The following is a 27,021-nucleotide window of genomic DNA, read 5'->3' on the forward strand; positions in this document are numbered from 1 at the left end:
TCATCCTGGGCTCCTCGCCCTCCGCCTGGGACGACTCCTGGTGGCCCCCCGCCCTGGGCACCGCACCCAAACCGACAGACCACGCACGCAACCTGGGCTTCATCCTGGACTCCTCCCTCTCCATGACCAGACAAGTCAACGCCGTCTCCTCGTCTTGTTTCAACATCCTGCGCATGCTACGTAAGATTTTCCGGTGGATCCCCACCGAGACCAGGAAGACGGTCACCCGGGCCCTCGTCACCAGCCGTCTGGACTACGGCAACGCCCTCTACGCCGGAACCACCGCCAAGCTCCAGAAGAGACTCCAGCGGATCCAGAACGCCTCAGCGCGACTCATCCTCGACATCCCCAGACACAGCCACATCTCCAGACACGAGAGACCTGCACTGGCTCCCGGTCAACAAGAGAATTACCTTCCGGCTCCTCACCCACGCACACAAGGCCCTACACAACCAAGGCCCGAGTTACCTTAACAGCCGCCTCAACTTCTACGCTCTTAAACGCCATCTCCGATCGACCAGTCACGCCCTCGCCGCCGTCCCCCACATCCGAAGAGCGACAACAGGAGGAAGGTCCTTCTCCCATCTGGCCACCAAGACCTGGAACTCCCTCCCTCCCGACCTACGCATGACCCAAGACCACCTCTCCTTCAGGAAGAAGCTCAAGACCTGGCTGTTCGAGCAGTAGCGGACCCCCCCCCCCCAAGCGCCTTGAGACCCTCCGGGTGAGTAGTGCGCGTTATAAATGTCTTTGATTGATTGATTGATTGATTGATCACCTTTCGTTTTGGAGGAGGGGTTGTGTGAGAAAGTGCCATCTTTCTTGCATTGGTATGCCCCCACTTTTTTCTGACTGCTAATGTGTCTGACTGAGTGTGCCCTGGGCTCCTGCCAACCAGGTACCCAGGGTCTGTGTTCCTTCCCTAAAAATGTGTTGAAACTAAAACCCAATTGGCATCTCTGGCCACCTGTCCGCCACCTAGTAAATGGTACCCTAGGTACCCAGGGCATGGCAACCAGAGGAGACCCCCCCCCAAGGGCTGCAGCACGTATTGTGCCACCCTTAGGGGCCTTGTACTCTGGCACCCACACACTGCCTTTGCAGGCTGAGTGCCTAAGTACAGAACTAAACAAAGAGTCGACATGGCACACATCCCTGTGTGCCATGCCCACAAACCCACTGCCCTGGCATACATCAGACACCCCTCTAGCTGGGTGCCCTATGCCAGTGGTAAGGGCACATGTGCATGAGCCCTGTGCCCCTTGAGTACCATCCAGGGCACTGTAAGTGCAGTGATGCCATTAAGAGTATATGGTGCTGGGAGGTCGACATTACGAACTCCACAGCACCATAATGGCTACACTGAAGCCTGACAAGTTTGGTATCAAACTTCTCAGCACATTAAATCCACACTGATGCCAGTGTGGGATTTAACGAGAAATGCACCACAGAGGGCATCTTAGAGATGCCCCCTGAAACCTAACCACAATCCACGTTTTGGCTGAGTGGCTGCAGAGGCTGCCACACAGCAGACATGTTGCTGGACTCGTGGGTGGAAAGCCCCCCGCTCTCCTGGGCCTGCAACAGTGCACATCCTGGGCGCTGTTCGACTTCTTTTTAGGGCGTCGCTTACCAGAATCTGAGGGCGAAGACCTGGAGTCCGAAGAGTGACGGCTCCGGCCCCTAGAACCGGAGGGCCGGTGTGAGGAATGCCAGACCTCCAGTAACGAATAGTTTCTTACCGGTCGGTGTAGTTTTGCAGCTTGAAGATCTTTCTGGATTCACTATGCTGTGCATTATTCCGCAGTCTAGTGGTTGGGTCCGGAATCGTAGTCTTTTCTTTGTTTTTTTTGTAGCCCAGGTAGGCGTCAACGTCCCACCTTTTGGTGTCCTTCTTGTGACGTCGGCACGCTTCCTGCGGAAGCTCCCACCCTTGGGTGCCATCTTCGGATTCTTTTTTTCTCGTTTTGTGCTCTGTTTGCGAATCCTTGGCAATGTTCAAGTAAGTGTTTTACCAGCTTAGTCCTTCAAGGTGTCTGCTTTCAGTATTGTCCTTGTTTTTCCACCTGCTTCTCCAGCCTCATCTTTCTGGCGGAGGTGGGTTGGTTCGCAAGTGAATCCAGAAAGATCTTCAAGCTGCAAAACTACACCAACAGGTAAGAAACGATTCGTTTTGCAGGGTGAATCTTTCTTGATTCACTATGCAAAGCATAGACTTTGTAGTGGTTTGTTATGTTTGTGGCGGCTGGGTGGAAGATGAGCGTTGGTTGTTGAATATATGTTGAAGCACTTTCTGTCCTACTTGTGCTTCCTTGTTCATTTGTATATCCACACAGTAGTGCTTAGTAAACGTGTGTACTGAAGACCATGTTGCCACCAGGCATATTTCTTGAATGGGTGTGTTAGCCAGGAAGCTATTGTTGCTCCCTTTTTCCTAGTAGAGTGGGCCCGTGCCCCCTCCGCCAGTTCTTGGTCTGCTTGTTTGTGGCAGAATTGTATTGTCTGTGCGATCCATCGTGCGATGGTTCCCTTTGTAACTGGTCTACCCAGAAAACTGCTTGCGAAGGACACAAAGAACTGCTTTGTTTTCCTGTGCTCATTGGTTCTTTCTATGTAGTGAATTACTGCCCTTCTAGCGTCTAGAGTGTGCAGCGCCCTCTCTGCGCTTGTGGTTGGTTTATGAATGAAACTTGGTATTTGCACTGTCTGGTTGATGTGGAACCTCGACACCACCTTAGGCATAAAGTGTGGGCCCGTTCTCATCACCACCCTATCATTGTGTATCTGGATGTAGGGTTCTTGTAGTGTTAGCGCCTGTAGTTCGCTCACCCTGCGCAGTGAGGTGATTGCTACCAAGAAAGCGGTCTTCATTGTTAGCATTTGTAGAGAGGCCTTATGGATGGGTTCAAAAGGCGCTTTCATGAGTTGTTAGGACTAAATTAAGGTTCCATGCCGGTGGCGGCATCCTCTTTGGAGGTGCGATTCTTTTCGCCCCTTCCAGGAATCCCTTTACTATCTTTGAAAAACTCTTCCCTGTTTCACCTCTTGTGTAGGCCACTATTGCTGCCAGGTGTACTCTCAGCAAGGATGAGCTTAGTCCTTCCTTCAGCAGGTGCGTGAGATACCTTAGCACCATTGATTCTCTTGTCATCCTTTTGTGTAGCTTCTACTTGCTGCACCATTGTGTGAACCTTTTCCACTTCGCCACATAGCACCTTCTTGTGCTAGGTCTCCTTGCCTCTCGTAGTACCCGCAGGGTGCTCTCAGGTAACCTCAGGTGCGCAAACTCTAAGTCTTAAGGAGCCAGGCTGAGGCTCTCCGGCTCTGGGTGTAGTACTTCTCCGTTTTGCAAGGAGAGTAGGTTCTTTCTTTTCCCAAATTTGTGGGGGGCACCGTGCGCCATTTCCATTATCTGCGAGTACCCGGTCTGCCTGGCCCACTGTGGTGCCACCAGAATCAGAGTCATGCTGCTGGCTCTGCACTTGTTGAGTACTCTGTATCAGTGGTATTGGGGGAAAAGCGTAGGCAAATGTTTTCGACCAACTTATCCATAGAGCATTCCCCAGGGATCCTTCCCCTGGTTGCCTGGACGCAAAGCTTTGGCATTTTGCATTCAGGTGTGTTCCAAATAGGTCTATTGACGGCGTTCCCCACCTTTTGAATAGCTTTTGTGTTTCCTGCACATTGAGCTCCCACTCGTGGGATGCCGATGTCTGTCTGCTGAGCCAGTCTACTTCCACATTGTCCTTCCCTGGTAGGTGTATGGCTAACAGGTCTATTTTAAGTGGGATGGCCCATCTCCATATCTCCTGTGCTAGGTTTGATAGCGGAGCGGATTGTGTTCCTCCCTGCTTGTTGATGTAGAACATCGTCGTTGTGTAGTCTATTTGGATCAGCACTCTTTGGTTGTACAGTTTCGTCAGTAAGGCTTTCAGGGCGAGGAACACGCTCTTTAGTTCCAGGTAGTTGATGTGTTTGACCGCATCCGCTGGAGTCCACAGACCCCTCACCCTGAGCTTGCTCATTTGTGCTCCCCATCTCTTCTGGGATGCGTCTGTTGTGATGGTCACCTTTGGGGGTCGGTGGTGTTAGAGGCTTCCCTTCTGTCATGTTCTTCTTGCTTCACCACAACATCTCCTCCTGCACTGTGTGCGTTACAACCACTAGATCTTCCCAACTTCCTGTAGCTTGTGACCATTGTTCTTGCAGCCATTCTTGGAATGGTCTCATGTGGAGGCGCACGTTTGGTATCAAATGTATGCACAAGGCCATCATGCCGATGACCTTGCTCGCTGTCATCACTGTCAGAGATCGCCCCTTCTGGTAGAGGCGCGTCTCCTTCAGTAGTGTCACTGTCCTCCTGTCGCTGGGGAACACCTTGCTCTGTATGGTGTTGATCTGTGCTCCCAGGAAGATTTTACTTGCTCTGGTTCCATAGAAGATTTTACCCAGTGGATGGAGAAGCCCAGGTCCATGAGCGTATTCGTCACATGTTGTGCGTGCTCCTTGCATGTTCTGTGTGAGCTTGCCTTTATTAGCCAGTCATCCAGGTATGGGTATACATGGAGCCCTTCCCGTCTTAGGTGCGCAGCCACTGCTGCGAGGCACTTGGTGAAGACCCTTGGTGCGGATTTTAGTCCGAACGCCAGGGCTGTGAACTGGTAGTGGTCTTTGTTTATTGTAAATCTCAGTAGGTGTTTGTGCTGCCTGTTCATAGGAATGTGCAGGTAAGCATCTTTGAGGTCCATGGTGGCCATGAAATATCCGTCCCTTATCTGAGGAATGACCTCCTGTAAGGACGTCATCTTGAATTTCTGTGTCTTTATGAACTTGTTCAGGAACCTTAGGTCTAGGATGGGCCTCATTGTTTCATCCACCTTTGACACGAGGAAGTATGTGCAGTACACTCCCTTGTTCCTTTCTCAGTATGGTACTTGCTCGATGGCCTCCTTTTCCAGGAGGTCCGTCGCTTCCCTTTGAAGTAGCTATAGCTCTTTTCCTGACTGTGCCCTCTTTTTTGGCTTTCTGTTTGGCGGTGTCTTCTCCAGTTCTATGCAGTATCCGAACTGTATGATGTTGAGTATCCATTTGTCTGTGGTTATCTTCTTCCGCTCCTGGAAGAAACTACTTAACCTGCCTCCTTCTGGTGTTACATGTTCTGCGATGTGTATTCCGTGTAACCCTGAGACGGTCTTTTTGTGCTCCACCCTGGGAGGCTTTGCGCGGGTGGGCACTGATCTCGTGACTGAGTCACTTAGAGGCGGGTTGTTGGACCCTCTTTTGTTTGGTTCACGTCCGTTCCCTCTCCCGCGAAAGGACTGGCCTCTCTGTTGTTGGTGCCAGTGTAATTTCTGGTGCCCTTGCTGTGTTTGGTTGTCGCCATGCTGTGACTGTTGGGATGTCTAGTGTGATGTTCCCGGTTGGTTACCCCCCTTCCGTTCGGTCTCCGTGACGGGGTACCTCTCTTTGTTCCTCTGAATTGCAAAGCCATGGACCTTGCCGTTTCGTTTTCCTTTTTCAGTTGGGTGAGCTTTTCATCCACTGGCGCCCCAAAAAGTGTCTCCCCGTTGAAAGGGGTGCTAAGAATGTTGTGCTGTACCTCTGGCTTGAAGCCCGAAATCCTGAGCTAAGCCGGTCTTCTCTCAGTGACTCCCAACATCATCAGCCTGCTGGACAGGCCTGCTCCATCCAAGGCAGTTTTGAGGCAGGCATTTGCCACGTTCTTTCCCTCCTCCACCAGGTGTGCAGCTCTTTGCTGGTACTCATCTGGTAGGTGCTGCAGCAGCTGTACGATCTCATCCAGGATCTGGTACTGGTGCCTGTTCAGCAGGGCGTTTGAGTTTGCCATGCGCCAGTGCATTTCAGTGTTCCTTTCTATCTTTATCCCAGTTAGGTCCATCCTCTTGCTTTCCTTTTCTAGAGGTGGCCCTAAAGTTGTTGGGACATTAGCCCTCTTCCTGGTGGTCGCCGCAATAATGGAGTCCGCCGTAACGGATCCCCTGATGTATGGAGGGTCCTTGGCGGAGTGTTTATATTTCTTCTCCGTCCTAGGCGTGACGGACCTGCATGTCGCTGGTTCCTTGAACGCCTCCCTCCCCTGGGCCATGACACTTAAGCATAGGGAGGTACTGGCTCCTCGTCTGCGTGGGGAGCAGGGTCTCTAGGAGGAAGTCTGCTTTCGGTTTCTCCTCGTCTAGCTTTACTCCAAAAGCTGTTGCTGCGTTCTTGATGACCATATTGTAGACCCCAATGTCATCTGGCGGCGAAGGCCTCGAAGGGTACGTGTCCACGGCCTCTTCTGGGCACTCGGTGTCTAGGTCCTGCCACTCCAGGTCCCTGTGTCCCCGAGGATGCGGATCCAAGGGTCGGCCGCTGATAGTCTCCCCCCTCCTCATCGTAGTATGAGGCTTCTTCATCCAGGTGTTCCTGGGCCTCGGGACTTTTCAGCGGCTCTTCGGCCTTGAAGTCCTCCTCCTCTTCTATTTCCACGACCACCGTGTTTTGCTTTGACGGGATGTTGAATCTCTTCGTCGAACTCCTTTCGTTGAAGGATTTTCTCCATCTCGGCCTCGAGCAGTCTTTTCTTCCTCTCCATTTCGGCGGCCTGTTCGGCTGCTCTCTTCGTCGTAAATTTTGACGTCGACGTCGAGATGGGCTTTGGGTCTTTTAACGGCGCCGAAGCCATCTTCGGGGCCCACTCTTTGGAAGTCGAACGTTCCTGTCGGGGTCGTGCTTCGACGACCTTGGCTTTTTGCCGGTCTTCGCCGCCTGGGAGTCCTTTTCGAAGGATCTGCTGGGCAGTTTGTCTTTGGGTGCAGCTGTGGCCGTCGAGATTTTCGGCGCCAGTGCTCCCTTCAAGGACTTCGACTCTGCTTTTCGAGAGTCTGTCTCAGATTGTCGAGGCTCTGTCGGGGCTTTAGGGGTCGTCTACTCTCCTACCTCTTTAAAAGTCTTCTTATCGGTCTCTACGACCGTGTTGCTGTCGTCTTCTCCGGCGACGTTATCCTCCTCGTCCCTCGAGAACCCCATGTCCCGAAGGGACAGCTGTTGACTTTTGCCCTGCATGTTGTAGTTGTTTAGTCTCTGTCACTCTCTAACCCGGAGAGTCTCCGGTGTGAAGGCAGAGCAGGCGTTGCAGTCCTTGCTCTCGTGGTCGACCGGTAGGCAGAGGTTGCAGACCGGGTGTTGATCCTTCTGCGCGTATTTGTGGTGGCAGTTACGGCAAAATTTAAAAGGTGTGGGGGCCCCCTGTGCGCATCCTCCGTTGGACGTTGAAGTTCTTTGAAGTTCTCCTTCCTCTTCGTCGTCCCGGCTCGAAGTTGTAATCCCTAGTCGTCTTTTCAGGCTTTTCCTTGCAAAGCGGCTTCTCAGTGTCTTCTTTCCCTCCAAAACTCTGGAGCCCCTTGTGGAACGATCCAGACCCAACCACTAGACCGCGGAATAATTTACAGCATAGTGAATCACGCTGCAAAACTTCCGATGCTGCTCTTGCAAGGCCTTCGGGCCATGGCACAACAGTCTCGGGAGTCGTGGTCGGTCTCCAGGCAGTAGAGGCACACATCGTGGGGGTCCGCCACCGACATGTTACAGCGGCACGACCCGCAAGACTTGAAGCCAGGCACCAGGAGAAACAAGCATTGGCATAGCCAATAGGTCTCGCTTTTGGGACCTTATAAGTATTTAATTTTACAGCACAATATCCTTGGTGCAACAACGTCAGCTGTTGCATGGCTATACCTTGTACCTTATAAGTGTTTAGCCTTGCAACAGTTGATGTTGTTGCATCAACGATATTGTGCTGCATAACTAAATACTTATAAGGTCCCAAAAGCGAGAACTATTGGCTGTGCCATTCTTGTTTTTTTACCAATGAGAAACGGTAAATGTAGCATTGTTCTACGTGTTAGTGCGTGTATTAGGCACCTTGATAGGGTAGTTGTGAACTGCCGCTTTATAAACATTAAATGCTGTGCATTGAAATTGAATATTTGGACGGCTATAGAGAATGCAAACTGTTGCATTTGTCCCCCTTGTAGTGCATGTTTTAATATGTATGAGAGCCGTGGTAATGGCTAACAAATGACCTGTGTTGTTCCTCGGGCCTCACTCTTCTTTCTGCCTGTTTTTTGCGAGTGTTTGAGGAATGTGCTTCTTTGAGATAAGCACAAGTGCTATGGGGCTCCCTTTGCTTGACCAGAAGAATTCCTTGGGTGTGCTTTTGAAGTGAAGTGGGGGGCGGGTGTTTTATGACCCCTCCGTCCGTTTGCTTAGAAACCTTTTGTAGACGTGAGCTGCATCTGGTGCTGCATTAGATGTGTTGAGCCAAGTTATTTACTGGTTGTGATCAACAAAGGCTTGTATTTCTGGGACTCTGAGTCCTAATATTATCTGTTGGCTTTTTGCCTGTTTCCTCCGTTGATATGGGTAACATTCTTTGGAGTTAATCCTGAAGTGAAAGCCTGGATATTGTTCACAATATACTTTAAATCCTGTTTTAAGTAAAGATAAAATACCCCTGTATTCCTTTGCTTATTTCTTTCCCTTGTAAGCTTAGTGCGCATTTGAGCTCCAGCTCTGTTAGGAGCGGAAAGAAGATTTGGGCACCATTTGTTCCTAGACTTGTTGTCTGGAAGCAGCACTGTTGTGCGTTTCAAGCGTAGTACAAAATTACTATGATAGTTGGTTTCAAATGACTGAACGAACACACAAGTACTGTATAACTAGCACATTGACCCATTGCCAGAAGCACAAGTTACTACTTGTGTAACGATATATCTGTAAGAGACATTAGTTAGTGATAGATTCCTTACCTTAGACTATCCCCAGGCTTCAGACTGGATACGGAAATTTTTGCGTAGCAGTACCCTTGCGCGTCGGTAGGCGTCGTCTGCGGCTCCGCGTCCGTCGTCGGCGCCGTGATGACGTCGACTGAGTACTCCGTGTGCTGACGTCAGTTCTTAGACACCGCTTTTCCGCGCCAGAAACACAGAGCTATGCTAAAAACCAACACTGGTGCCTTGAAACTAGGGCCCTGAAAGGGGATGACCTTAACCCTAGATATCGGTTCGCAGAACGGGGAGGATGGGTGGGTCGGTAAGGAATCTATCACTAACTAATGTCTCTTACAGATATATCGTTACACAAGTAGTAACTTGTGCATCTGAAAGAGACACGTTAGTGATAGATTCCTTACCTTAGAATAGATACCCCAGCAATACCAACCCCGGTGGTGGGTCTGCGAACCAATAATCACACCAGAAAGTCCTGGAGGACGAAACGGCCAAAGAAGCCATCCCTCCAGACTTGGCTGTCCAGGCAATGTCTTGCAAAAGTGTGCAGCGAGGCCCACGTAGCTGCCTGGCAAATGTCCTGTAAGGGCACTCCTCGGCCCATGGCAGTGGTAGTCGCCGTGGCCAGAGTGGAATGAGCCCTCAATCCAACGGGGGGTTCCTTCTTAGCCAAGGAGTAGCATGCCTGGATACACAAGATGATCCACCGCGAGATGGTCCGCTTGTGTACCGCCTTTCCCTTCTTGGCACCCACGTAACCAACAAAGAGTTGGTCATCCACCCGGAACTGGCGTGTGTGATCTAGATAGTAAGACAGCGCACGTTTTGGGTCCAGACGGTGGAGCCTCTCTTCCTCTCTCGAGGGATGCGGAGGCGGAAAGAAGGTGGGCAAGGTGATGGATTGCCCGATGTGGAAGGCTGTGACTACCTTGGGCAAGAAAGAGGACCTTGTCCGCAACACAACCTTGTCCGGATGGACCGAAAGGAAAGGAGGTTTACAGGATAGAGCCTGGAGCTCACTCACTCTCCTGGCAGAGGTGATGGCTACCAGGAAGGCAGTCTTCAAAGTAAGAAGGCGGAGAGGACAGTTGTGAAGTGGCTCGAAGGGAGCGCACATCAGAAAAGTAAGAACCAAGTTCAAGTCCCACTGAGGCATCACAAAGGGAACAGGAGGGAACATATGTGTGATGCCTTGCAAGAATAGATTAACAACAGGGGACTTGAACAAAGACGGTTGATCAGGCAGCCTCAAAAAGGCTGAAAGAGCAGAAAGGTAGCCCTTGATAGTGTCCAGAGCAGAGCCCTGCTGGGCAAGAGAAAGAAGAAAGAGAAGAACCTCAGAAAGAGGGGCAGAGAGAGGATCCACAGCCTTTGCTGTGCACCATGCCATAAATCTGTTCCACCTGCAGGCGTATACCGACTTTGTGGAGGGACTCCTGGCTGCCAGAATGATGTTACAGACTTCAGGAGGCAAGTCAAATGGCCTCAACTGTCGCCGCTCAATCTCCAAGCATGGAGGTTGAGACTAGACAGGTTCGGGTGGAGGACCGTCCCCTGCTGCTGCGACAAAAGGTCCTCCTGAAGAGGCAGACGAACCGGGGGATAGACTGACATACTGAGTAGCTTGGGATACCAGTACCTTCGTGCCCAGTCCTGAGCCACAAGGATGACTTGTGCCCGGTCGCGCCTGATCTTCTTCAGCACTCCGGGCAGAAGTGGTATAGGCGGAAAGTCGTACAACAGACCGCAACTCCACTCGCGACGAAAAGCATCTCAGAGCGAGTGCCGCCTTGGAAATTCAAACGCGCAGAACTGATGATATTGCGCGTTCTCTTCAGTGGCGAATAGATCTAACCAAGGCTCTCCCCACTGCAGAAAGAGACCTTGCACCACATCAGAGTTCAGACGCCATTTGTGATCCATCATGCACCGGCGGCTGAGTTCGTCCGCCCTGGCGTTCAGAGAACCTGCCAGGTTTTGAACCACCAGGGTCACGCCCTGATGTTCCAGCCATTGCCAGAGGCGCAGAGCCTCCTGGCAGAGGGTCCACGACCCCACCCCGCCGTGTTTGTTGCAGTACCACATGGCGGTGGTGTTGTCTCAAGCGCATGGTCTGCCTTGTCGCCAAAAAGGCGAAGGCCATCAAACGGCATGTCCATCGGTGTGTTTTGGACATCGGACGAAAAGTTGGCGGACCTCAACCAGGCATGGCGTTTAATCGCCACAGTCATTGCAATCGCTCTACCTAGTGAGTCGGTGGTATCCAGCCCACACCGGACAGAATATTTGGCTGCATCCCGGCCCTCCACAAGGGCTTGGCCGAGTTTGGCCTGTACCTCCAACGGACACTCTGGCAGCACTTCCGCAACCGTATCCCACAGAGAGTGGGTGTAGTGGCCCTCAGAGTAAAAATATGTACCTAGATAATGTCAGAATGATGGATTCTTTTTCTAGTAGGCCTCCTTCTTTTATCACTCTATACCTATTCTATCTGTCACTTTACTTATTCGTTCCATATTAGATAATTTTTTCCAATAGTGATGGTTAATATCTTGGGGCCAGATGTGAATCCATATACAATATATGGCCGAAAAGTACTAGGACAGATCTGCTGGCCATGTATACACTGATTTCAGTATATATATATATATATATATATAACAGTCGCAGATTAAGTATAGACTGATGGATAAAACAGGACCTTAATCCTGCGTTGTATGAAGAATATTTACTGAGCTATAATGTGACTACAGTGTCTGAATTAGGTAATCAAATTGAATATGACACATGAGCTGCGTATGAAAATAACATGATGTGCTATGTATATTTTCCATGTAAATGTTGACCTAGTCTCTCCTAGTATTAGTGTAAATATATTTTGTAACTCATTAATGTGTATGTAATGTAATGCGACCATTGTATATGACATGTAATATATATATTCATATATTCTTTTTCTGTAATTTTTCTTTAGTGTATATTGTGTTTCATGTATGTGCGAAAGACGGTCACCTGATGAAGGAAGATTGCCGAAACGCGCGTAGTAAAAAACCACTACTTTGCCTACTTTAAAAGAATATTGACCGGTTTTATTGTGATTTGTTTAGGCTATGTGTTGTGTATGTGTTTTTCTATACATGATTTTTGAACTATTAACATTTGGATGATGAACTAAAAAACCGACAAAAAACTAAAAATGTCTATAAAAGCAATCTGAAACAAAATATCAAGATGAAATAAAAATGTTTTTATATACAACAAAACTCTGACCTTATATATGTAGTTGTAGTCGCAACTTTTTGGTGTAATATCAAAGGAGAGATTTGGCAGTGTGTTTTGCTATAGTTTTTCATTTTTTTTCAATGACACTATTTCCCTACGTATAGCAAACTAAGTATTTGTAGGAGTCCCCTGTTTTCCAAAGTTTAAAGGTCTTTAGAGCAATACATCCATCAGTGAGGTAAATGATAAATGACAGGCGCTTCAAATGGCCTAAAGGGAAAAAATGAATACAGGCACTGGGGACAATTCGTCCACTTAGCACTCAATTTTTCATTGTGTTCAAGTTGATTTCCTACCTTCGATTCAGAGCTCCAACACCAAGAGATCATTACTCTTAAGATAGAGAGATGAGCGGATATTTAGGTAGGGGTGTACAGGTAGAGACTACAGATTGAAGATATTTTCTCTTCTGTGTTTCAAATCCACAAAAATGCGTGTAAGGCAGAGCATAGTTAACCTCACCAGCATCTGCAACAGTCAGCAGATTACTAAAAGGTGTTTTTTATAAAAATATTGGACAAAACTTTTTCTTTGAAATAATCTAAGTGAATCTAATTGAGTTAAACAGCATTTCATCCAAATGCAAATAACATCTCTAAATCCGAAAGATGTCGACTTTACGTTTCACAGAATTAACAAGAAATTTAACCAAAGCCAAAAACGATAAATGAGGCTTACTGTGAGAATGCAAATTACAGTTAAAAAGTCAACTCGAAAAAACGTGCAAGCAATTTTCTCTGACAATATGAAAGAGGGAACCTACTTAGGAAAACAACACACAGGAGGCTCTACACGTAGAATAAATGCACAATATAAATTACTGACAAACAAGGATAATCCATTCAAAAAATGTTGGATTATATTTCTTAAACAAACTGACAAGTTAGTATCCAGTTCTCATAGGAAATATTAATGTAATATTCCTAGCTGCACAGCAAACATTTGTTGGTCATCGTCATGTATTCGATTAACAGTTGAGTCTTAAAAATTACGCAGGTATAGAGATATGTCATGCACAACATGAATAAATGCCAAACCGGGATAACCCATTCAGAGATTTTTGGATTTGGATTTCTTACACATAAACTGACATTTAGTATCCAGTTCTCATTGGAAATATTTAAGTAATATTTCTAGCTGCACAGTAAACGTGTTGGTCATCGTCATTTATCGGACTAACAGCCAACATTTGAAAAATGGTGCTGGTGTAGAGCAAAGCCATGCACCACAAAGGGAAGTAGGCCGGCGATGGGTTTAAGGTGACTACGCGTCACAGGATCTTGTCTGACAGTCCCTAGCAGAAAAAAATGTGACAAATGTTTCTTGCACAGCCAAGACCATGTGCTTTAGAATAGCACCTTTTCACTTACATTTAAATTCACAAGTGGAAAAAAAGAGTATGTGTAGGAAAGCAATCTAAGTCAGGTGCCAGCTGACTGGCTCTTTTATAAACACAGGTGAAAAGACCAGGGGATGCAAGGATTTAATTTCATTATGCAAGAATTTCAAATAAGCAGCCAATACATGCAGCACAAGAGAAGGGCTGGAAAAGTCAAGAGGAATTCTGCAGATAGCCAGTGATGGTAGCACTAGATCTTCAAATAGGAGGTCGTGTTTATTAACAAATCTGTTCTGAGAATTTAAAACATACATGGAAAATACAGCAACTACGTATAAAACTTACCTGGTATCAAATCTAGGTGTGACCATAGGCGTGACGCTCCATGTTGACATGTCAGCTAATTTGTTTCCTGGTGTGACAAGGTTTCTTTTACTTGTCCTGTTATTCAAAACAACAAAAAGTAGCTTTATACTTTTGATATTTTATTTTACACTTTTTAGCGCTCTTTAGATGCTTGCAAAGCGTACCACATACTGTTAAGATAAGTGTTGGTCTATTAAATTCGAAATAATTGTAGCGTATGTACTCAGCAAACGAAGGACTGGTATAGCTTCACAGGTGTAAATGTTTTTATAATTAGTTTTGTTTACTCAATAACTCATGAAGTACAATCCAAATTAGGACAACTTGGTGTGTTTATCTCAATGATGCAGCAATTGTGGGAGGAGGAGAATATTCAGTTTTCAAGCGAATGAATAAGCACAAAAAAGCTAACCTTGCAAAAAAATTATTCAAATAGAAACTACAGCTGTGTAGTCAGGGTCACTCAAAAGACATGATTGTGCAGTCATAGCAGGTTCTGTGTAATTTCCTCATATGTGGAAATAACCAGTTATTTACCGGTAATATTCATTACTCTGAGTCATAAACCTCCCCGTCACAGTCATTACCACATGAGCAATAGGTCCTCCCCCAGAACTTCCAAGCAAAACTCCCTTAGACCATCCCTACCCTCTAGGCCACTCCCACATCCTGAGGCTCATAACCCCTGACCCACGTCAGCACATCCTGTACCTCCAAGCACAAGTAGCCAAACAGGGAGGGAGGGATAGGAACTTGGTCTGTGAAGGGGAGGACTACGACTCGAAGTAATGAATAGGAGCCGCCTTGCAGATCTCAGCCATAAATGCCCCCTGAAAACAAGCCCAGGTAGAAGCCACACCTGAGTTGATCTCCCCAGCACCGACCCAGGTACCAGGACTCCACAAGCCTCATATGCTGCCCAACAGCCCACCTCAGCCACCGACAGTCGCACCAGAAGGCTTCAGACCCTGACTAGCCAGGCCAAAGATCACGAAAAGCGAATCCCCCTTACGAAGAGGTTTAGTACGAACCAAGTACACCTTAAGAGCCCGCCTAACGTCCAAACAATGCAGCCCCACCTCATCCTCCGAAATCATATCATGACAGAACACAGGCAAAACCAGATCCTCAGAGAATGACCTGATCTGGAAGAAAACACAAAAAGGGCTCAGAAGAAAGCAAAGAACCCAACTCCCGAACCATCCGGGCCGAGGTATTGCCGACAAGAAAAAACACCTACATCGTCAGAAAACGCAGAGACACCTCTCCCAGAAGCTCAAAGAGAGCAGACTGTAAAGACCGCAGCACAAATGGAAGATCCCAACTAGGAGCAAAAGGCTTAACAATGGGTTTTTTCAGGAAACATCTCCTTACCAATTCGGACACCAATAGAAAAACTGGCTCACAAGCATAACCCCTAAAGGCCCTCACTGCCGACCATTGAGCCTGCAAAGAGGACACAGCAAGACCTAGATCGATGCAATCCTTCAGGAAATCCAAGATACGCACAGGATTCACCTCCAACGAAGACCAGCCCTGATCCAACACCAACCCTGAAAAGACACCCAATGTCGAGCATAGTACTTAAGAGTCGAAGGACGCTGGGACTGCTGGTTAAACTGAGCCACAGCAGAACACCCCAAAGCAACAAGGTTCTTCCTTTCAACAGCCAACCCACCAGAGGCAAGCGGACAAGACAATCCAGAGACAGAGGAGAATACGGCAGGGGACAAGGAACCACTGACAACTGCCAGCAACGACCCACCACAAACCTCAACAACAGAGAGAACCAAGGCCTCTGGGTCCAAGCATGCGCCAACAGGATTATAGAAGCTCGATCCAACTGGATTTTCAGCAGAACTCTCGGAAGCAAGGCAATCGGAGGAAAGGCAAACATCAAGCCCCCCTCCCACCGAACGGACAGCGCATCCATTCTCGAAACCGAGTCAGACAGAACCACAGAGCAAAACATCTCCCTCAAGGCGTTTTCTGGGGCAGCAAACCGGTCCACCACAGGGACCCAACCCTCTCCATCAGCCCCCCAAACACCGGCATCAGGCATATGTCCGACAGGGAGGGAAAAAACCTGCTCAAGCGATCCGCCTCAGAGTTAAAAAACCCTGGCAGATGCAACGCCCTGAGAGGCAACAAGTTTAACTCTGCCCACTGACAAATCTGATGTGCTAACAAGTTGAAGGAAGCCACAGTCGCACTCCCCTGGCGGTTGACATAACACATCACTACCTTGTTGTCCATCCTCACCAGCACATCCGGCTGTAGGATCCAAGGAAGAAAATGAGCCCAGAACAACTGCACTGCCTTCAACTCCCTCCAATTCAAAGACATCTCTGCTTCCTGGACTCACCAGATTCCCTGAACAGACTCCTGGGCCAACACCGCCCCCCCCAACCCAGCTCGCTGACATACGTTTTCAGCACCAACCACTCTTGGGACAAAAAGAGAGCTCTGCAAGAGGTTCTGATCCTACAGCCATCAGGACAATTCCTGGGCAATTTCCACACACCTCGGAATGAACGGTTCATAATTCTGAGACTACGAACTGATTCCCCAGCGCATGATTCACCATGGGGTACAAGTGCAACCAGGCCCAAGGAACAATCATCACAGTAGCAGACAATCGCTGAACCCGTAACCACTGCCGAGTCGTGGAAGAAGGGGAGACCAATAACTTCCTCAGATCGCGCACCAGAGTCAGTCTGCTAGGCTCTGACAGGAAAACCTTCCCCATCTTGGTGTTGAAGACCCAACAATGAACAGCAGTTCCTGAGTGGGGCACAGATGTGACTTCTCCAAGTTCAGAATCCACCCGAACTTCTACAGGAGCCGGCAGACTTCCTGGGTATCTGATTGAGCCTTAAGGAAAGAAGAGGAAGAGATCAACCAGTAAGGAAATACCTGGATCCCCTGAGCATGCAACAACCCCACCAAAGGGCGCTAACACCGTAGTAAGCACCCTAGGCGACGCAGAAATCCTAAATGGCAATACCTGGAACTGGTAATGATCGATGCCCACACAGAACCGCAGAAACCTCTGGGAAGCCACAGGCACATTAAAGTAGGCGTCCCTGAGATTCAGAGAAGACAGGAAATCCCCCACAGACAGGAAAGGCAAAATTATCTGTAGAGACACCATTTTGAAGGACCGATGAGGGATGCACAAATTCACCGCATTTAGATCCAGAACAGGAAGGAAGTCCCCATTCAGTTTTCGGATAAGAAACAGGATTGAATAAACTTCCCGGCCCTGCTAATTCATAGGCACCCTCACCACAGCTCCAAAAGAGCCCGACACTTGACCGGGGATTCAGGAATAGGGGTAGCCGGGAACACATCCCCCGTTGGGTCTCCGAATTCAATCTGACAACCCAGCTTGACAATCTGCAGGACCCATTGATCCCGGACTAACTCCTCCCAAACCGGGAACAAAAGCCCTGAGGCGACCCCCAACCGGTGTCTCCTCTGAACCCCTCACATAGTCATGATTTGGAAGACCCAGAAGAAAAGGAGGACCCCGGGACTTAAAGGAAGGGACACCCCGGTCCCTTACCATGAAAGGTATGGGCGGCTACCTTCGATTGAAATGCCTACCCAAAAGCCTGTTTATAACCAGCAAACTTCCCTTTCTGCAAAGAGCGGACCAGAGCCAACAACTTTTTGTGCTCCGCTGTTTTTATAATGTACGAGTTACTTACCTTCAGTAACAATGAAGAGACTATTCTAGCCGCAGATTCCTTCACGTAGAATTATCCCCAGGCGTGACACTGGATCGGGAAGCTTTTCTTGCCACAGCAATCCTGCGTGTTGGGGGAGGGATACATCACGCAACTCCGCCCAGGCGGCGTCCGTGTACATGACGTTAGCGAGGTCACATAAGACCCGCCCTGGCGCGCCTATGTCAGTTTTCTTCAGAGAACTTTTCCACACCACAACGCGGAACTACCAGATAAAAAACTGTGGGATCATGGGAACAGTGTGCAAAGAGCAGAAAAATTGGAAAGAAGCAGTGACTAACCACACCACAAGAGTAGTGACAACACCGCAGAACCTAAAGACAGGGAAAGAAGAAAGAGCAAGCAGAGTCCTGCGCCGTCACCCTCCAGGCATAAGAAAGCCTCCCACCACTGTGCCCCAGAGTCATGGAACAAGTGTAGTGTCATGGCACACATAGGAAACTACCACCCCTAACCTGAGCAAGGAAGGGAACCAGCTCAAAGACAGACAGGGATAACAACCTCTAAGCGACCCCAAGATAGAGGGCAACACCCCCCCAAGGGGCAAGGGAAAAACATGGCCAGGGAACCCATATCAGAGGAAGCAATGGAAGGAAGGGAGGGGAGGGAAGGACAGGGATAGAAGCAATCCCCACTAACCTGGGAGAACCAGAGCAGCAGGGTACCAAGGCACCGGAACCCCATCCTCCAAAGAACCAAGGAGGAATGAACCACCCCCAGACGGAGCCACCCGTCCAGAACAAGGAAGGCACTCACAGGAGACAAAGCCCCTTCCCCCGGTAGGCAAGCACCAAAGACCTACCCAAGGGTCCTCGCAGGACAGGGAAGGAAGGGTGGGCTGAGAAGGATTCTGCGGCTAGAATCTTCCCTACCAGATACATCGTTACCAAAGGTAAGTAACTCGTATATCTGATAGACTACTAGCCGCAGATTCCTTCACATAGAATAGATACCCTAGCAATACCCCCATGGAAGGAGGGTCTGCGAAAGGACTCCACCAGCAAAGACAGACCAGGGGACTCACAGGGGACCAGAGCTGTAGACCAGGGAGAACTCGCCCCAGCCAGGCAATGGGAACCCCCACAAGCAGAACCCCACCGACCCAAGGGAGGTAGGAGGGAAAGAAGAAGGCAGATGAGTCCCGCACACTCAAAACAGAGGGACCAAGAGCAGGGCCGAAGCACCCCACTCCTTCACAAGGCAAACTAGCCGCCGCTCAAAGCCAAGACAGGAAGAGCGGAAGAAGAAGAAGTCTAGAAGACCCAAGGAAGCAAGCAACCTGCCAGCTAGGACAGCACCGGCAGACAAGCTGCCAGACGCAAAAGGAGCAGCCCGAATCCCCCGGAGAAGAGTAGGCAGCGCCTGGCAAGGGAGAACACATCCCAGCCCTCAGGACAGGAGAGGGGGAGGAGGAAGAGCCCAGACACACCACTACGAGCGGCCGCTCAGACGACCTCAAGCAGCAAGGCAACCACACAACGCCATGGAGAACAGGCACCCGAAGGCGACCAGAACCCCAAGCAGGGTGCAAGCCATAGAACAGCTACCATTACTCCACATGGATTGGCAAGTCCCAAACTATGGGAATCCTCTTTGGAAGAACTTCCGCAGCAGAGGGAAGGAGTAGTTTCTGTCCTGTAACTCCAGTTCTGTAGTAGGGGTATCTCTGTTATAGTCATAATCTAGTGAATAGTCCCGCCCATGTGCGTGGACCCCGGCAATCAAAAATAATCTCTTAAGTTGTCAAAATCATGCAGAAACTGCAAAGACACTTAAGAGAGAATTTAAAGACAAATAATGCAGCCTATATCCACAGGCTACACTGTCCAGTACTTCAACTAGAAATTCCACCAAAAATCACCACACACAGCCCAGCCTGCCAGTTTCTACCATAGAGAAAACTGCCTCCCCCAGTCCCAGACTCAGGAATGATAGAGAGGAAGGTAGGGACAGACAAGCCCCATAGGCTGCCATTATGTGGCTTAAATAGGATACTGTGCCTTTAAGAGAACTTTCTAGACTTCTCCCAGTATCCCAGAATGCATAGCAGGTCCAACTTACTTTCAGTTCTTTTTGAAGGCGTACAAAACGCCAGACCTGCCGCATTGTTCACATGAAGAATTCTCCACCAGGGAGGAGGGAGGGCGCTTATGACTATAACAGAGATACCCCTACTACAGAACTGGAGTTACAGGACAGAAACTACTCCTTCTGTAGTAGGGGATCTCTGTGTATAGTCATAATCTAGTGAATAGAATGGCAAGCCCATCCCCACAACTAAGCGGTGGTGGAGAATAAGTACATAATGCCACTATTGTGCGAACAAATTCCGCAGCGAAGCCTGTCCAACCTGAGCGTCTGCCCTGGCGTCAGAGTCCAGGCAGTAATGTTTAGCAAAGGTATGAACCGACTTCCAAGTGGCTGCCTTGCAGATTTCAGCAATCGGCACATTACGGAGCAGAGCCGTCGTGGCAGCTTTGCCCCTGGTGGAATGAGCCTTAGGCTTACCTCCTAAGGTCTTATTAGCTTTCTGATAACACAATTGTATGCAGGACACAATCCACCTAGAGATGGACTGCTTAGAGGTCGCAAGACCCGTCCTGACCGATCCATAATTGATAAACAACTGGTCAGACCTACGGATATCTTTGGTTTTATCCAGATAAAATTTCAACACCCTCCTAACATCCAGAGAATGGAGAGTCCTCTCCGCTGGGGATGAAGGGTTCTGAAAGAACGTAGGCAAAGTTATAGTCTGGTTGACATGAAAGTCAGAAATAACCTTGGGAAGAAATTTAGGGTGAGTACGCATAACAACCTTAGCAGCATGAAATACAGTATAAGGTTCATTACAACACAACGCCTGAATTTCACTCACCCTGCGGGCCGATGTAATGGCCACGAGGAACGCCGCCTTCCAGGACAGGTGCTGCAACGAAGCCTTATGAATAGGTTCAAAAGGTTCCTTCATCAATCTGGACAGCACCACATTCAATTCCCATGAAGGCGAGGGAAGCCTGACAGGAGGGAATACTTTCTTCAACCCTTCCAGAAAATCTTTGATCACGGGGATCTGGAAAAAGGAAGTCTGTGAAGGGCATTTCCTGTAGGCAGTCAATGCAGCCAGATGAACCTTAATGGAATGCACATTAAGGCCAGACTGCGCCAAATGTAGAAGGTAAGGAAGGATGACATCTTCCTTACAGGTCGTAGGATCATGGTTCTTAGACTGGCACCAGACACAAAACCTCTTCCACTTGTAAGCGTATGAAGTCCGAGTGGAAGGTCTCTTGGACTCCTTCAGTATGTCCATGCAATCGTCGGGCAGATTCAGATGGCCATATTGCACTATCTCAGGAGCCATGCCGCCAAACTCAAAGACGAGAGGTTGGGGTGTAACATCCGTCCCCCGAACTTCGTGAGAAGGTCCGGCCTGCACGGCAACCGGATGTGAGGAAGGAGAGACCGGTGAAGTAGGTCCGTGAACCACCACTGCCTGGGCCACTCCGGGGCGATGAGGATCATCCGAGCCCTGGACCGGGCTAGCTTGATGAGCACCGCCGGAATCAGGGGAATGGGAGGGAAGGCGTACAGAAAGCCGTTCGTCCAGTCGATCCATAACGCATTCCCCAGCGTCCCTTGCTGGAAGTACCTGGAGGCGAAGTCTCTGCACTTGCTGTTGTCGGCGGTGGCGAACAAATCTACGTCTGGAGTTCCCCACCTTGCGAAGACTTCTCCTAGTACTTCGTCGTTTATGACCCATTCGTGGTTTTCCTGAAGCAGTCTGCTCAGTGCGTCTGCCTGAACATTCTGCACACCTGGTAGATGGGTGGCCGTTATCGTCAGTCCTCTGGCTAGGAGCCAGTGCCAGATCGCCTGCGCCTCCTGCGACAGAGTGCGCGATCTCGAGCCCCCCTGCTTGTTGAGGTAATACATCGTGGTGGTATTGTCCGTCTGTACAAGCAGAGAGTTGGTCTGAAAGGACGGAAGAAAGGCCTTCAGCGCCAAGTGAACAGCCCTGAGTTCCAGGAAATTGATGTGATACGTGGCCTCCATCGGTGACCACGTGCCTTGAATCTGTAGAGTCCCGGAGTGCGCTCCCCATCCCAGAAGAGACGCATCCGTCACGACAGTCTGCGTGGGAATGTCCTTGTGAAAGGGAACCCCTCTGAGGAGATTCTCCGCCGAACACCACCACTTCAGGGACTGAAGAGCATGCAGCGACAGGCGAATCTTGTCGTCCCAAGATCCTTTCCTCTGATCCCACTGATCCTCCAAGCACTCCTGCAGCGGTCTCATGTGCAGCCGTGCGTGCGGCGTCAGGAAGATACAAGAGGCCATCGATCCCAGTAGAGAAGACACCGTCCTCACTGTTGTAGATGGAGTCGTCATAAGAGCCTGAGCCTTCCGAAGGAGTGATAATCGTCGCTCTTCCGAAGGAGACACGCTTGCTGACAGCGTATTGATGGAGGCTCCCAAGTACTGTATGCATTGGACCGGAGTCGGGACAGACTTGGCCATGTTGATGTGCAACCCCAGCTTGTTCAAGAGAACGCACGTCTTCTGGAAGTGTGCTCGCGCTTCCGAGAAGGAGGATGCCTTGATCAGCCAATCGTCCAAGTACGGGTAGACGAACACCTTGTTCTTCCGCAGGTGTGCCGCTACCACCGCCATGCACTTCGAGAATGTCCTTGGCGCAGACTTCAGTCCGAATGGGAGTACTGTGTATTGATAGTGATTGGTGCCGACTTGGAACCGCAGGAACTTCCTGTGTTTGTGTGCAATGGGCACATGGAAGTAAGCATCCTGTAGGTCTATCGCGCAAAGCCAGTCTCCCTGTTGCAACTGAGGGTAGATCTGGTGCAACGACAGCATGCGGAACTTTTCTCTGCGAATCCACTTGTTTGCCTGTCGCAAATCCAGAATGGGCCTGAACTCGTTCTTGTCCTTCTTGCGAACCAGAAAAAACCGGGAGTACAGACCTCTTCCTCTCTGAGACCGAGGTACGTCTTCTATCGCCCTTTTCCTCAACAGGATATCCGCTTCCGCCTGAAGCTCGCGCAGCTGAAACTGGGAGCTGACCGGGGGAATAGCTGGAGGAGGGCTGGTGAACCGAAGACTGTATCCATTGCAAACAATATTCAGCACCCACTTGTCCTGAGTAATTTTTCTCCACTCTGCCAGAAAAGGTTGGATGCTTCCCCCTACCGGAGTGGGTAACGGATCCGGGGGAAGTAAGTTCCTAGGGCCTAGGCCCTGCCTGGCCCTTGGGCGCCGAAGCCGACTGCTGGCCTCCTCTGCCCTTCTGCCGCTTCTGGAACGGCTTACGGAATGGCTGCTGCTGCTGCGAGTGCCCCGAAGCCTGTCCCCGGCCTCGGCCTTGCCCTCCGAACCGCCGTTGGAACGGGCGGTACTGCTTCTTGGTTTCCTTGGGCTTTTCCAGGCCCACCGCCGTCAGTGTTTCGGCCTCCGCCTTCATGCGGGCCATTTCATCATCTGCGTGCTTCCCGAAGAGGGTCTCCCCGGAAAACGGCAGATTGGCCACCCTCTGCTGCGCGTCCGGTTTCAGGGACGTCAGCCGGAGCCAGGCGTGGCGCCGTTGGTTGATCCCGTGGCAGAACCCGTGAGCAGCCAACAGGGAAGAGTCCGCAGCCGCGCTGATTATCTGGTTGGCCACCAGCATCCCCTCACTCAGGACCTCCATGAAGTCTTCACGTTGCTCCCGAGGCAGATGTTCCGCAAAGCGCTCGAGGGAGTCCCAGAGGGCGCGATCGTAACGCCCCAACAGAGCCGTGGCACTCGCCGCCTTCATGGACGTCGCGGAAGTTCCACAGATTTTTCGCCCTGCTGAGTCCATCCACCTAGACTCCTTGTCCGGGGGCACCGTAGAAGTCGGGGTGGTGGAGTGCTGCTTGCGGGCCGCCGTGACGATGACGGAGTCAGGCGGAGGCTCCGCTCTCAAGAAGGCCGGATCCGAGTCAGGAGCCCGGTATTTCTTCAGTAGTCTGGACGGGGCCGCTCTCGTCACAGCCGGGGTGAGAAACAGCGCCATAGCCGGTTCTTCCAAGCCCGGCACCAAGGGCAGGAGGGGACGAGACATGTGCCTCTGATGTAGAGTCTCGAAAATTACGGACGTCTTCGGAGTAGGCACTGTCAGAGTAATGCCTAGCTTCGCCGCGCCCCTCAACAGGACGTCTTGAAAGGCAACCAGGTCATCTATCGGGGACACCCTGGTGTCCGGCGACCCCGACAGCGTAGGTGAATAGTCCCTGGTCCCAGACGATCTCGTGCGGGAGCGAGATTCGCGCCTCCTATGGCGGTGTCTCGACCTCGTGGAAGATCTGTGCCTAGAGCGAGAACGGGACCTGCCAGCTCTAGGGCGCTCCTTCGGTTTGCGAGGAGGGGTCTTCCGTGGCCTCTCACGGGGACTCTTCGGATCCTCCCGGGGCTTCGGTTTCGGGGTCCCCTTGGGAGGAACAGGCAGTGACGGCAGAGAAGCGGACCTCGGCGGAGGCACCACCGGCCGTGGGGCGGGCCCATGCGGTGGGACCGGAGGTGGAACAGGATCCTCCGCAGGCAGTGGTGGCACGGGTGGAGGGTCCTCCTTCGGTACGGGTGGAGGAGGAGGAGTCCCGGGCCGAGAAGGAGTGTACACTTCCGAGTACACCGAGCCCGGTGAACCTTTAGGGGACGGGTGCGGAGATCCGTCCCCATCCGCAGGAGACCTCTTCCTCTTCCGTCCACTGGAAGTGGCGTGACTCCTGGGGCTAGAGCCCCCTCTGCGTCGTTTGGGAGAGGGAGACCTACTCCTCGACGCTGACCGCTGTCTGCTGGACGCAGAACAACGCTTTTCCGGCGTCGAACGGCGCTTCCTGGACTCCGGCGTCGAACGTCGTCCCCTCGACGTCGACCCTCTCATCCTCGGCGTCGAACGTCGACTCCTCGACGTCGACCCCTTCTTGCGCGACCTCTCACGCCGTCCTCTCGACGTCGGGCGGTCCGCCCTCGGCGTCGATCGCCGTCGTCGTCTTGATGTTCCCGACGTCGAGGAGCCCCCCGACGTCGATCGGCGGTGTCGCCTCGACGACGACCGACGGTGTCGCCTCGACGGCGAGCGTCGGTGCCGCTTCGACGGCGAGCGCCGATGCACGTCCCTGCGCCTTCGGCGTCGGTATGAAGACCTCGACGTCGACGAAGACGATGACGTCGACGGCGGCTTCGACGTCGGCTTCTCCTTCGCCGTCGAGTCGTCGCGCCGTCTCGACCCGGAGCCCCGGGGAGATGGGGAGCACGCCGTCGTCATCCCTCTCGACGCCGCCGTCGAAGCCCTCGACGTCGACGGAGAATGGGATCGTTGGCTGGACTTCCTGCCCCCGGGGAGCCCCCCAGGGGCCTCAGCAGAGGCAGAGGGATCCCTCCCAGGCTGCCCAGACCCACCTGCAGCACGTTGGCGCCTATCCTCCAGGCCAGCCAGCCTGATCTTCAATCTGTCCCTGAGTGTCCTAGCAGAAAGCTGCTGGCAGATCACACACTCCTCAGGGCCATGATCTTCTGGAAGGCACACGATGCAGACATCATGGGGGTCGCTTTTGGCCTTCTTCCTCTCACATGCTGGGCACTTAACAAAAAGGCCAGGCATGTCGGAGCCCCAAAACGCCTAAAAAACAGCACAAGGGTGAGAAGAGAACACCAAGCAGTAATCACAGCACTTTTAAAAGTCAAAAAGTGCAAAAACGAATTCAATAAACCCTTGAAAAAGGGAGAGCTCAATGCCAGGGTCCTGTAAGCAGGAGCCGGAAAAAAGAACTGAAAGTAAGTTGGACCTGCTATGCATTCTGGGATACTGGGAGAAGTCTAGAAAGTTCTCTTAAAGGCACAGTATCCTATTTAAGCCACATAATGGCAGCCTATGGGGCTTGTCTGTCCCTACCTTCCTCTCTATCATTCCTGAGTCTGGGACTGGGGGAGGCAGTTTTCTCTATGGTAGAAACTGGCAGGCTGGGCTGTGTGTGGTGATTTTTGGTGGAATTTCTAGTTGAAGTACTGGACAGTGTAGCCTGTGGATATAGGCTGCATTATTTGTCTTTAAATTCTCTCTTAAGTGTCTTTGCAGTTTCTGCATGATTTTGACAACTTAAGAGATTATTTTTGATTGCCGGGGTCCACGCACATGGGCGGGACTATTCACTAGATTATGACTATACACAGAGATCCCCTACTACAGAAAAAAAAGTGTCACGGGGAAAAAAATACCCCAACCAAGCAGAAGGCAGAATCTGAGGCCGAGTCTGCGCAATAACACACACAACGAACAAAGGGCAGTCTAGCAGCCAACAATACCAAAGTCCTGAGAGGACGCGATGGCTAGTAAAAAACCAACCACAACATGAACAATCTGCCTAAGAAGGCCCAGAAGCAGCACAACTTATGAGTCACTGAGGAGGAGATGGAGGGCGATAAGGCGGAGGAGGAAGGCTGAGACCCACCAAGAGTTTTTGGATGGGGGAGTCGTCCGGGGCATGGAACAACACGGTACCGTCAAACGGCAGGTCAATGAGTCGCTCTCGAATATTTTCAGGGAATATTCCGTCCCGAAGCCAAGCATGGCGAAGGAGAGCAACCGAGGAAGCCATGGCCCGGCCCAGCTCCTCCGAGATGTTCAGAGCGGAGGATAAATGCCACAAGCTCCCGGTCATCCGAAGCATTATGCAGCAAGTCCACCTGATCAGGCTCCTGGGACGCTGCAGATCCCAGAGACTCAGCCGAGTCCCACAGACAGGAGGAGGCCCTAGCCAGAACACACAAGGTGTAAAGGGTCCGCAGGGCAGCGCTTGTCGAGGCAAATATGTTGCGCCCCCAAGAGTCCATCCAGCGGGCCTCCCGGGACAGTGGAGTCAAAAGTGGCAGCAGGGAGGGAAAAGCGGTCCGCAAAAGGGGGCTGGCAGCCAAGGGGTGAAGGGACAGACACTCCGGGTCACCCGGCGCCGGTGGAGAAGATGCTGAGGCACCGGGTCCCTTGAGGCAGACCGCCTCCAAGCCCCCGTCAAGGAAGAAAGGAGGGAACCTTGAAAGCGGAGTAAGATTTCCCTCCCACCAGAGCTCTGGTGGAGAACCTCCAAGAGGTGGTCCGCCGGAATGTAAGCCACCGGGTCACCAATGCGCAGGACGCCCACAGCCGTAGACACTGCGTGAGCGAAGGCTGTACCTGCCTCCGTAGGGCCCCGTGGTGGAGAAAGCAGCTCCTCCGTGGGCGACGGCTGCAAACTAAGGCAGCCGTCCCGAGACCAAGCGGGACAGGCAGGGGCCAGATCTGGAAGCCAGAGGGAGCCAAAGAATGAAGGACCTGCCGCTCTTCCGACGAACACCTCTGCCGAAGGGCGGAGAGCCGCCCTTTGACGCCGGTGAAAAAGACACCACACCTCGGCCAGTCTCCGGAGAGGGTGACCCCAAAATACAGCCTGCCTTTGGGGTAGATGGAGCGTCCGAAGAAGAA

General features: G+C 51.0%; 1 protein-coding gene across 1 annotated transcript in view; it reads right to left on the bottom strand.

The window, feature by feature from the left end:
- CDCA8 (cell division cycle associated 8) overlaps nucleotides 1-27,021 on the bottom strand; it is a 168,066-nt gene that overhangs the window by 85,949 nt on the left and 55,096 nt on the right. Inside the window, exon 7 of the mRNA XM_086951436.1 lies at nucleotides 13,756-13,851. Coding sequence (XP_086807562.1) covers nucleotides 13,756-13,851 — 96 coding nt within the window. The remainder of the gene's footprint in view (nucleotides 1-13,755; nucleotides 13,852-27,021) is intronic.

The sequence above is a fragment of the Lissotriton vulgaris genome, unplaced genomic scaffold (genome assembly GCF_964263255.1).
Source record: "Lissotriton vulgaris unplaced genomic scaffold, aLisVul1.2 SCAFFOLD_3572, whole genome shotgun sequence".
In the NCBI taxonomy this organism is placed as follows: domain Eukaryota; kingdom Metazoa; phylum Chordata; class Amphibia; order Caudata; family Salamandridae; genus Lissotriton; species Lissotriton vulgaris.